Here is a 13199-nt window from a genome sequence, read left to right as displayed (position 1 = left end):
TTCTAAAAATAAAAGATTCTTACCATCTTCATCATTTTGATGCCTTTGAAACGTATTTCCATAGTTGCTGTATCTCTCCTCACAGCTACTTAGTTATAATGTTGTTTGGTGACAGCTGCCACTTAGCAGATAGTGCATGGCATAAGACTCGCCTGTTATATAGCATTATTGGTTGATGTCACAACTCCAAATATACGGAATGGTCAGCTATCCTTGTAGATTTATTTGAAGACACCAAAGCCATTGAACAGTATACGTAGAGACTGGCAAAGATCTTCATCCATTTACACAGTAGCATACTAATAACAAGTTCTATTGTGATGGTAGTCAACACCTTAGTCCTTGCGATTGAGTTCTTGACATTAGTGCAATAATAATAACGATGCGGCTTAAATTCATTTACTGTATTTGCACTGCCATCTATAAATACTGATGACCCAGATCAAGGGCCAGTTGTATTTTTCCCGTTCAACCACCCTTTAGTCGCTACAACATTTGTTACAAATAATAAGACAATTTGCAAAGTTCAGTAGATTTGAAATAAAATGCTTTTTGTAAAAGTTGTTCGCATTGCTAGAACATAACAATACCCAAGATAAAAGGAGAGCCTTTTGCGATGACAAAATAATAAAAACGAAAAAGCTAGCAGACTGTCTAGTAATTTAACTGCAACCCGCCACTTCTGTGATAACTTGCTGACTGCAGTTTACACTTTGTTTGCTCACTTTTAATGGAGTCACTTTCGTTATTTTGTTGTAAGTAAAAACGAGTAATGATTGACAATCGACCAACTTCACAAAAGAGAAAAACTCAAGTTTAATGAGTGAGATTGGTTGTATTTAGCATAAAATATATATATATAGCAGCACATCATACCAGAGGCTCACTTTACGTTAACTGCTACTTGCTAAGGCTAAAATGTGTCCTTGACTTGTTTAAAGGCTCTTTTAGAACCATCCGCAATATCACTGAAGTTCACAGAATCCTTTTCCAAGCCAAGCATACAAAGCCGTCATTGCAATGCATAGCAAAGGGCTATCACTGGGAACACAGCGCACTTGGTGAATCCTGAGACGGTCATAGTTAGCTTCAGAGCCTAATTCCTAGAGTAGGACAGGCTCGTCATTGCTTTAGAGAGCAACTCGCGTCCCCGGCAGCGCAGCATTACTCTGATTTACTGCTTTAAAATGTACACACAGTAATTTAAACTTGAGCATAAAAGAAGTGCGACATTCGCATTATAGTGCGACATTCGCAAGGTAGTACAACATTGTTTATGTCAAAAGTGAAATAAGAATAGCAAACAAGAAAAAGTCAACTTTTGTAAAAATATATAAACAGAGCAAAACTGCTCTTTCTATGAGATTTTCAGATCACAATACAATAAAAAGATACCAAAATAGAGTTTAAAAACTTGGATGGAAGAAATAAAGGAGGTTCTGATAGATTCAAGCTTATGCTTGTTGTTGCTGTGTCTGACGATAGCTTCCTTCCTGCTGTGATTGAACGTCATCAGCATCACTAGAAGCCACCTTCCTGGGCCTGAAATAAAGTTGGTTCAAGTTGAAGTACTGGACAGGCTACTATTTTAAAAACTTAGATATAGCTGTTGGGACACACAGTATGTGTCGCTGAAGTAGTGGAATTGCTGGCGTTGCACTAATATTAAAAATGGCTTATAAAACAGAAAATGTAGTTGCCTGCTACTTGCCATCAGCCTGGCACATTGCCAATGGCTAATTTCAGCATCTGCATGAATACCTCTACATAACAATCTTTACGAATACCTTTACATAACAAGCTGTATGAATACCTGAACATAACAATCTGTATGAATACCTATACATAGTGATCTGTATAAATACTCATATATAACATATATTAAATACTTATACATAGCAATCTATATAATTACCTATACGTAGCAATCAGTATGAATACCTATACGTAGCAATCAGTATGAATACCTATACGTAGCAATCAGTATGAATGCCTATACGTAGCAATCAGTATGAATACCTATACATAACAATCTGTATGAATACCTAAACATAGTGATCTGTTTAGATGGGTAACAAGTGGTATTGCAGGCATATCATTGTTTGATTGGTCATTAATGAGTACAAAACTGGTAACTTACCTCTTCAAAAGCAGAACCACAACTACGACAATTGCAGCGACGACAACAAGCGATGCCACAACAGCGACTGGTATGACCCAGCTAGCCAACTTAGCAGGTGGCGCTTCTGTCACACCAGCGGTGGATGATGATGTGATTGCTGATTGGTCGGCTGTAGACACCTGTGCGCTGGTTGAAGTGGGAGCTGGAGTAGTTGTCGTCACCTGCATAGTATTAGAAGTAAGATTCAAGGCCTGAATGTTACTGCATATTCATCCATTTTTAGCCATAACTCAAATACTACACAGAAATAATAAGGATAAATGATGAAGTATATATTATACATGATCAAATAAAAACAACACAAACTAAATGCAATGCTAGATGCGATTGTGATATGATAAAAATAAACTAAATATTAAGATAAGCTAAAATAAAAGAAGTTGTCGAAACAAGATCTCAGTTTTCAGAAGCACACCATATGTTGACCTTGACCTCTTCACTATTTGCTAAGTATTGCTTGGAAGTGATACCTCCACATTCAACCCTTTAGGAGCGATACCTTCACATTCAACCCTTTATGAGTGATACTTTTATAATCAACCCTTTAAAATGAATACCTTCAATTAGGTGAAACAAGTTTGAATGTTGCCCACAGCAATTTTAATTTTAAAGCTATCCAAAAAGAAAAGCACTAGTTTATTTCGATTTGCTAGAAAAAAACAAAGCAAAATGTACAAAATATCTCAATATCAATAAGATGGTCCCGCAAATTTAAACGCGCCCCTCAGCTCATAAGAACTCTCTAGCTAGTCGCACAGTCAATGATATAAAAGTTTGTTCACTTAGAGCACCGCTTAATCCTACCTGCTGAGCAATGCTTGGCGTAGGTATGGCTCCAACAATTACTGTAATGTTTGCTGCGGTCAGCGCTGCCTGAACCGTTTGCTGAAACTGTGTCAGCCTGCAATAGAACATGGGCACTAGCGATGGGTGTGCGTTCAGAAATTGTAACTGGTATGTGTAAAACAGACTGGAAAATGTATTTGTGTATCGGCACTGACAATCATTGCTGGCAAAAAGGTGTTATAATGTCAATACAACTCATAGCTCTTGGCAATTATTTCAAATTTTGGGTAACTATTTGGATTTCAATACAGTCTCATTGCCGAACCACTTCAACTGATATAAATGTTTGTGAAACCTACACTAGTTTAAGGGGTTTACTAGACTTACACTAGTTTAAGGGGTTTACTAGACCTACACTAGTTTAAGGGGTTTACTAGACCTACACTAGTTTAAGGGGTTTACTAGACCTACACTAGTTTAAGGGGTTTACTAGACCTACACTAGTTTAAGGGGTTTACTAGACCTACACTAGTTTAAGGGGTTTACTAGACCTACACTAGTTTAAGGGGTTTACTAGACCTACACTAGTTTAAGGGGTTTACTAGACCTACACTAGTTTAAGGGGTTTACTAGACCTACACTAGTTTAAGGGGTTTACTAGACCTACACTAGTTTAAGGGGTTTACTAGACCTACACTAGTTTAAGGGATTAATAAACCTACACTAGTTTAAGGGTTTACTAAACTTACACTGTTTCAGAAGATACAATTGAGAGGAGAAGGTCTTGCTGCAGATTGATAATTGCTCTTTTTCGTCGAGAGCCGACTGCACTGCACACGTCATTGCCGCTATCAAACTCAATTGTAATGACAAGCATACTTCCTGCTGAGGTGTCCAGAGCAAGAACTGACACTTGACTTGCATCGACAAAGGTTTTGTTCACTGGCCTGCAGCAAACATAACAGCTGCAACTGTTTCTAGAGGTTAAGAGTTTAATAGAATATTAAGACTGCGAATGGCAATTAATTTTCTTCTTTAGGCTAGAGTATTCGAGGGAATAATTGAACACACGTATAGAAACTTTACCAGAATACGATAGTAATTACACAATTGCTGGATGCGTTCTTAGATGTTCGACTCAAAACATCTCATCAAGCAAATGATCAGTTTTAGGAGACCGTTTTATCCATTGTGATTCTTAGAATGCAGCAGGGATACACCTGAACTAATAATTGTGCTCCTAGTAAAATGTACCAAGGTAGCGGTGACCTTAACAAAATGTACCAAGGTAGCAGTGGCCCTAATAAAATGTACCAAAGTAACGGTGACTCTAGTAGGATGTCCCAAAGTAATAGTGACTCTAGTAGGATATACCAAGGTAACATGAACTCTAGTATGATGTGCCAAGGCAACATTGACCCTAACTTGACCCAGTACTGACAAGACTTAAAGTGGTAAGAAGCGATACGTACGACTCGAGAGTGTTATTCGTGTTGCAGCACTGTTGAGCATTGCTGACATCCAGGGTACAGTAGCCATTGATAGCAGTGGCAGCAGCTTCACTGAAGTCTGCCAAGGCGTACGCAAAATTGGCAGCAGACACACCGGAAAGGTCAAGGGTTACCCCATACTCGAGATCATCAGGGCACTGAAGTAAAAAACAATTCCAAAAAGCTGAGAGGAAAGATAACACCGTGTTACATAAAATTGCCTGCAAAGAAGAGTGGGCTATTTTGCAAATATTCTTATTGGGCTAGAACATTGAGTTCTGATGAACACACATGTGTTAGTCGTTCCAAAATTCTGTTGATTATGAAAATGTTGAAAGATATGCGTGGCTCACGGACAAAGGTTTTTCTCAAGTTTCACAAGTAAACATTTTTTGTAAACACTTTTTTACCTTTGAGCTCGTCATAATGTTTGACAAAACTGGTATGTCTATAGCTGCCTCTTTAGGCACAACAAGACCTACTCTTCTTGTTGGACATAAAGGCATACTTCTTTAGGCACAACAAAAGCTACTCTTCTTGTTGGACATAAAGGCATACCTCTCTACGTCCAACAAGAAGCTTATGCTATAGTATACACTATAGCATAAGCTTCTGTAAAATGGCTGTCCATCATGATCTGAAAAACATAATTTTTTGTTTGCCAAAACTCACTTGCGTGCGTATTGCAAAAAATAATTGGTAGCAAAGTATTTATCAGAATGTTTACAAGAGATTTACCAGTATGCGATTGCAGGGAATTTCCAAAACGTAAGGACCATCGCAGTCAAGTCCATTTCCTTCACGTGTCGGGTTGGTACATGTTCTATTCTGATAGGACATTCCTGTTGCACCACACTGCTCTGTGCAGTTACTAGGAGATGAGTAATTGCTGAAACCTCCATTTCGATCTGCCAAAGTCATTGACATGCATACCTCATGCTGGAAATGTCTTCATGCGGAGTCAAATATTCGTTCACATTGTACATTGTATGTTACGCCAATCGTAAATAGAGCTTTAACTTTATAATATGATGCATTTTATAAGTAACAGGCAGAGGAAATAAACATAATAATATCAAATAAGAGGAAGGCACAAATCATACCGTCACATTCATTGTTTGGTCCAAGGATGTAGCTGTCGCTGCAGGAGCAGTCGAAAGATCCGACAGTATCGTTGCAGTCACCCTGGCAGTTGTCCAAGTCACGGGCACACTCGTCGATGTTGATGCATGATAGGCTGTCGCTGGGGCTCACTTCGAAGCCAGACTCACACGAACACGTGTCATTTCCATTCAGCTTAACGCAGCCATTAGGGCAGACGACAGCGTTGTTGGCTTCGCACTCAACCTGAGGGGTACAGGAAATGCCATCCACGTCAAGAGAGAATCCACTCTGGCAGTCGCACTTGAAGGAGCCGGGAGTGTTCACGCATGTCTGGGCACAGCTCACATTGTAAATGACTAAAACATTAGTGAATATCATCTTATTATCATGCTAGTTAGCGTATAGCATATTAGATTAATACTAGGTTTCTCTAAGAGGGAGAATATAATAGAATAGCTGTGTAGAATAACATGCAGCAAGATCACACCGACAAATTATATGAATACAAACAATGGATATATTTAAAGAAAGTAAAAACAACTGTCTAAAGAGAGTAGAGTAAGAGAAAAATGACATCGGTGACACGACGTTAATTACAATCATATACTCGCCTTTTGGCAAAATGATTATTGACGCAGACTCGGACTGTCTAATGAATGACCAACGAGTTGAGACCCAAGCGTTGATTGGTCTATCTAATGCGTGACTATTACTGCTAATAGTACGAGCTATACTTACCTAAGTTCATACATTCATCTATGTCATCACAGCTCTGCGAGGAGGTAATTACATAACCTGAAGCGCAGCTGCATGTGTAACTACCATCGGTGTTGGTACAGATTCCTCTCTCTGCCCGTTCGTCACATTCATTGTCAGAGATGCACTCATTTATATCTGTGCAGGTGATTCCATCACCCTCGTACCCTTCGCTACACTCACACCTAAAAAACACAACCAGCTCCCATCTATACTTTGTATGGCAACCCTAACCAGCAAATGGATGAAGATGAAGTGACTGTTTCATGTAGCTGTAATGTCAGCCATAATCAATGTAAAGTAGTATTGCTCATTTGCCAGCAGTTGTGGCATCCAATGAAGTCGACTATCATCTTTAGTATGAAAGCTACTCACGTATAGCCCCCTTCAGTATGAAAGCTACTCACTTATAGCCCCCTTTAGTATAAAAGCTACTCGCGTATAGCCCCCTTCAGTATGAAAGCTACTCACGTATAGCCCCCTTCAGTGTTCGTACAAGAAGCGAGCGTTTGGAGGCAAAGGTTAGTATCAGCAGACGCACACTCATTCACATCAACACAGATGTCTCCACTGGGAGTGAATCCGGGAGAGCAGGTGCAATTGTAGCCATTGATGATGTTCTCACAGTAACTGTTTGCGGGGCAAGGTGTTGGACCGGCAGCACACTCATCTACGTCTGCATTTTGTAAATAGCAAGCATTATGGTCCTTTTTGCTAGCATATATTAACAAGTTCAAATACTAACCTTGCGTTAGCAAATATTCTCAGGGTGATGGGTAATTAGCAAGTGAAGTCCGAATTGAGTTGAATGTTTGCACTTCCACCACTGCTACCTAGTGTACAGAGCTTGTACTCTTAACTAACTACTGACTAGTGTACAGAGTCTGTACTCCTAACTACTGACTAGTGTGCAGAGTCTGTACTCTTAACTAACTACTGACTAGTGTACAGAGTCTGTACTCCTAACTACTGACTAGTGTACAGAGTCTGTACTCCAAATTACTGACTAGTGTACAGAGCTTGTACTCCAAATTACTGACTAGTGTACAGAGTTCATACTCCAAATTACTGACTAGTGTACAGAGCTTGTACTCCAAACTACTGACTAGTGTACAGAGCTTGTACTCTTAACTAACTACTGACTAGTGTACAGAGTCTGTACTCCTAACTACTGACTAGTGTACAGAGTCTGTACTCCTAACTACTGACTAGTGTACAGAGTCTGTACTCTTAACTAACTACTAACTATTGTACAGAGTTTGTACTCCAAATTACTGACTAGGGTACAGATTTTGTACTCCAAATTACTGACTAGTGTACAGAGTTCATACTCCAAATTACTGACTAGTGTACAGAGCTTGTACTCCAAACTACTGACTAGTGTACAGAGCTTGTACTCTTAACTAACTACTGACTAGTGTACAGAGTCTGTACTCCTAACTACTGACTAGTGTACAGAGTCTGTACTCCTAACTACTGACTAGTGTACAGAGTCTGTACTCTTAACTAACTACTAACTATTGTACAGAGTTTGTACTCCAAATTACTGACTAGGGTACAGATTTTGTACTCCAAATTACTGACTAGTGTACAGATTTTGTACTCCAAATTACTGACTAGGGTACAGATTTTGTACTCCTAACTACCGACTGGTAAAGGGGTGGGTAGACACTCACCAATGCACTTGGCAGATTCTACTTGCGTGTACTGGGCTGATACACAGATGCACTCGTAACCACCCAGAGTGTTGGAGCACTGTACCTGCATTGTGACAGACAACATGTTCATATTAGCATATGTAGGGCAACTACATTCTCGATGTAAATGTGCAATGAAAATAGCAATTTTTTACAAATCTCCCAACAAGTAGTGTAAAGTCATATTTCATAGAAACTTTAAAGACATTCTGCTAAGATACGAGATGGAAGGAAGTTCCTAGACTCAAGTATACATGAGAATACAACTCACATTATTCTCCGAAGTGCACACATCCGTTCCTGCAGCGCACTCATCAATGTCAATGCAGGTGACTCGGTCGGTGTCAAGGCCGTAGCCCCGTGGACACTGGCAAGTGTCTGTGCCGTTTATGACAGAGCATGTCTCTGTACAATTGTTGTTGCTCGCACATTTGTCTATGGATTCACAAGTAAAGCCATCCGACTATAAGAAAAGACAACTCCAAGGGTAACAGTGACAAAGAGAACGATGTATGACATTACATTACACTAGTGGACAACAGCTATGATCATTGACACTATCATGCCTCAGTTATGACACACTACTGTACACAATTGAGCATGTTTTACCTTGAGAATGAACCCAGTAGGGCAGGCGCATTCATAGCTCCCACTTGTGTCAGTGCAGAGGCTATCAGAATAACAGTTATGTGTGTTGGTCGATGCGCACTCATCAATGTTGTCACAAGAGGTCAATGTAGTAGCATTGAGGGAATATCCACTTCCACAATAGCATGAGTAACTACCGATGTTGTTTGAACAGCCCTGCATACAGTTTCCTCTATCCGCTGTGCTGTGATCATAGACACAAACCTTGCAGTACTTAAAATGTGGCTGCATACAAGAGAGTACAATTCTTAATTGCTTTACATAAGCAATTACACTGTAAATAGTTTTTATTGTAGGTTGAGGCCTACACTCGTCTATTATTATAGTAGGTTGAAGCCTACACTCGTCTATTAATAGAATAGGTTGAAGCCTACCCTCGTCTATTATTAGAATAGGTTGAGGTCCACATTCGTCTATTATTAGAGTAGGTTGAAGCCTACACTCGTCTATTAATAGAGTAGGTTGAGGTCTACGCTCATCTATTATTAGAATAGGTTGAGGCCTACGCTCATCTATTATTAGAATAGGTTGAGGCCTATGCTCATCTATTATTAGAATAGGTTAAGGCCTACACTCATCTATTATTAGAATAGGTTGACCTCTACACTCGTCTATTATTAGAATAGGTTGCCGCCTACACTTGTCTATTATTAGAATAGGTTGACGCCTACACTTGTCTATTATTAGAATAGGTTGAGGCCTACACTCGTCTATTATTAGAGTAGGTTGAGGTCCACATTCATCTATTATTAAAATAGGTTGAGGGCTACACTCGTCTATTATTAGAATAGGTTGAGGCTACACTTGTCTATTATTAGAATAGATTGAGGCCTACACTCGTCTATTATTAGAATAGGTTGAAGCCTACCCTCGTCTATTATTAGAATAGGTTGAGGTCCACATTAGTCTATTATTAGAATAAGTTGAGGCCTACACTCGTCTATTATTAGAATAGGTTGAGGCCTACACTCGTCTATTATTGGAATATTGGCAATGTGAGGATCTACATGTAGATATGTGCCTTCAGATGGTCAAGATTTGCCCACATAAATAATAAAAACACTCATTTTGAGGAATGCTGACTGAATTGCTGACCGAATTGCCGAGACCTAAATTTGACCTCTAGCTTGGGGCAAACTGAAGCCACTAAATAAGTATGCCAACACCTAATGCACACCTATCTAATGAAATGAGACTAGCAGACTTCAAGTTCAATTCCTCTAAGTAAAAGCAGTCATTCTGAGAGACACTTACTTGCACTCATTGAGATCAGTGCAGGTGAATCCATCATTACTGATGACATAGCCAGCTTCACAACTACAAGTGTATCCAAGAGGATATGAATCGCCCTTGTCCTCGTCGATGCAAATACCATATAGAGCATCACAGTCATTGGTTACGTCTGATGAACACTCATCAACATTTGAACAAGTTGTACCTAAAGCAGATCACAATTTATTACTAGAACTACACAATGCCATATGCTCCTCTCTGGCTATCATTCCCTACATATAGTTGTACTAAGGATATCATTCACTACATCAAACCGGACAAGGATATGTTCATTTAGCCTCAGCTCAACTAGCAATCGTTCAACTAGCTATAGTTTAACTAGCCTTAGTTCAACTAGCCTTAGTTCAACTAGCCTCAGTTCAAGTAGCCTCAGTTCAACTAGCCTTAGTTCAACTAGCCTTAGTTCAACTAGCCTCAGTTCAAGTAGCCTCAGTTCAATTAGCCTTAGTTCAACTAGCCTTAGTTCAACTCAATGATGTAGGTAGGCTAAAAGTAGAACATGGCTAATGACTAAATGTATTCAATCCAACTTGTTAAAAATAACGAATCAAGTTTATTTACCAAATCAAACATCTGCATAACAATGAAAAGATACGGTGAATGAACGGACTTACCGTCAGAAGAAAGCGTGTATCCTGATTAACAGCTGCACACGTAAGAACCAACTGAACAGATACGGTGAATGGGCAGACTTACCATCAGAAGAAAGCGTGTATCCTGATTAACAGCTGCACGCGTAAGAACCAACTGAACAGATACGGTGAATGGGCAGACTTACCATCAGAAGAAAGCGTGTATCCTGATTAACAGCTGCACACGTAAGAACCAACTGAACAGATACGGTGAATGGGCAGACTTACCATCAGAAGAAAGTGTATATCCTGATTAACAGCTGCACGCGTAAGAGCCAACTGAACAGATACGGTAAATGGACAGACTTACCATCAGAAGAAAGCGTGTATCCTGATGAACAGCTGCACGCGTAAGAACCAACTGTGTTCAGGCATTCACCCTCACAACCACCATTGCTGACCAGACACTCATCGGTGTCTTCACAAGTCACTCCATCTGATGATGTTTGGAATCCTTCATTACATGTGCAAGTGTATCTGAAATAATTGAACTATGATATGATCTCTATATTTAGACTAGGGCTAGAAAATATGAAATAACACTGGAGTGAATGATTTAATTCTAGCAATAATGTCACATCAAAAGAGCATACAAAATATTTGTGATTTTCTAGCACGAGAAGATGACTCACAAGAACAACATTGAATTACCGGTAGAGTTGCCCCGATTTCAATATTGGAATCGGTATCGGTGCCGATATGGGTATTAAGTATCTGAATCGGTATCGGCCGATCTTTTCTTAAAAATCGGACACTTCAGATACTTTTTACATATCAACTATTTAGCAGAAACCTGTATTTTAGCCGGCTACTTTAATAACAAATCATCAGCTGCAAGTTCCTTGCTTTTATCTAATGATTTCCAAGCCTGTCACACAATCTATTTCATGTCTATACCTCTATAGCCTCTATAGCCATCCACACAGCTGCGCAATATTTTGGCTTTAGTCAGGACGTACTCACTAAGTGCGGTATTTCCCAATTACAGCGATATGATTTGTTGCAGCCAATCACGAACAAGAGAACCATAATGAGCAACAAGAATGCGGTGTAATGTTTCTATTTACTAGCATTGCGAAAGTAATTTGAGCAGTTGATGCATAAAGTTATCTATCTCTCTTTCTCTTGATCCTGACGATATGATGTATCGCTTGTATCGCATAAAATAACCTCAGTGGCTTATCGGTGTTTAGCCTGCCCTCCATCATCTGTAGCGTGCGAGTCCTTCAGTACGACTGGCTACATCGATAGTGATAGAAGATAAAGACGTCTCACTGAGATAATTGAATCACTAACGGTAATTAAAAGACGCATTTATTTGCTTTAGACTTGTACAGGCGCAGCAGTTTGTTCAGCAGTAGAAGAGAGACTTCATTATCACAGAGAAAACTGTACCACTAACTGTAATTACCATTAATAATAACATATTTCAAGAAACATGGACTGTTCTGTTATTAGATGCACGGTATGTCAGTATGTGAATATATATACATGTATATCTTTTTTCATAAATACAAACAAATAAATACATTAATATTTATATTTTCTTTGCATTATATTTATACTTGCATAATAAAATGAACAACTGTCTATGCAACACAAAAGAATCTGAATCGGTATCTGAATCGGATTATTTTTCATTAAGAATCGGTATATCGAATCGGTATCTGAATCGGCTGGTGAAATTAGAATCGGGGCATCTCTAATTACCGGCTGAATGAGGGGGGCAAGTGATCCAACCCTAACACACAACAGCCTACTTACTGCCAGCTAATCATCACTTATCATCTCTTGTTACACTGAAAAAGATTTTGTTAGCAGGAAAGAAAAATATCTTCTTCTTACCCTTGGCCATCAGGCTGATTCACGCAGGTGCTTGTAACTGAGCTGCAGAGGTTGTCACCCGTCGCGCATTCGTCTGTATCCTGGCAGACTTTACTGCTGTCTAGTGTGAAGCCTTTGGGACAGAAGCACAGCACTGCTCCAGTTGTGTCCTGTCAGTCAGAAAGGTACTCAAACGGTTAATGATAGTAAGTGACCATGGAAAGGCAGGGTCAGAGTTATGACATAAATCAGATTCAATCAACCGGTCGAACTCATAATAGTCAAAAATTGGAAAGCATTCCAGATGGAAGACTTAAGAATACACCCAAAGATATTTTTTCCTTTTATTCTCCTTTTTCAATAACATCCTCAGTTGAGCACCTAAACACTATTTCACTAGCTCAAGTTTTAAATAAGGACAACCTCTCGCTCTCATTATCCTTTATTAAATCGCAAAACCTTTTTGCTAAAAACAAAAGAACAAGCCTTTTTATTAATTCTTAGTATTGTTAGCCATTAGCTAAAATAGCTAAATTAGCTATTAGCTATGGGCCATTGAAAGTATTTTGTAGCTCAGTGATTAGGTGTACAGAGTGACGGAGCAGCCTCAGCTTGGTAAGGGAACCTCAGGTCCTCAGGACAGACAGACAGACAGCAACACATTCGAATAAGATTGTGAGTAGTGCACTAGATTAAAGAGCTCTGGTCAACTGACAAAAAAAAAGTTATTATTATTTGTAATGTTTTGCGGATAAAACTAACAGATATGTAAGTACGGCAAAACTGT

The 13199-nt window shown here is 39.2% G+C and overlaps 1 protein-coding gene across 1 annotated transcript in view; it reads right to left on the bottom strand.

The window, feature by feature from the left end:
• Positions 1-989: 989 nt before the first annotated feature.
• Positions 990-13199, bottom strand: part of LOC137407884 (uncharacterized) — a 32768-nt gene continuing 20558 nt past the window's right edge. The window contains exons 23-37 of the mRNA XM_068094265.1: positions 12434-12582; positions 10899-11065; positions 9918-10101; positions 8625-8847; positions 8287-8478; positions 7995-8079; positions 6790-6994; positions 6301-6503; positions 5562-5918; positions 5197-5366; positions 4441-4616; positions 3718-3915; positions 2987-3083; positions 2141-2343; positions 990-1542 (exon numbers count right to left, since the gene is read on the bottom strand). Coding sequence (XP_067950366.1) covers positions 1455-1542; positions 2141-2343; positions 2987-3083; positions 3718-3915; positions 4441-4616; positions 5197-5366; positions 5562-5918; positions 6301-6503; positions 6790-6994; positions 7995-8079; positions 8287-8478; positions 8625-8847; positions 9918-10101; positions 10899-11065; positions 12434-12582 — 2697 coding nt within the window. The 3' untranslated portion in view covers positions 990-1454. The remainder of the gene's footprint in view (positions 1543-2140; positions 2344-2986; positions 3084-3717; positions 3916-4440; positions 4617-5196; positions 5367-5561; positions 5919-6300; positions 6504-6789; positions 6995-7994; positions 8080-8286; positions 8479-8624; positions 8848-9917; positions 10102-10898; positions 11066-12433; positions 12583-13199) is intronic.

The sequence above is a fragment of the Watersipora subatra genome, chromosome 11, assembly GCF_963576615.1.
Source record: "Watersipora subatra chromosome 11, tzWatSuba1.1, whole genome shotgun sequence".
Classification (NCBI taxonomy): domain Eukaryota; kingdom Metazoa; phylum Bryozoa; class Gymnolaemata; order Cheilostomatida; family Watersiporidae; genus Watersipora; species Watersipora subatra.
The sequence above is the reverse complement of the archived record's forward strand: the minus strand, read 5'-3'. Positions and strand labels throughout refer to the sequence as shown.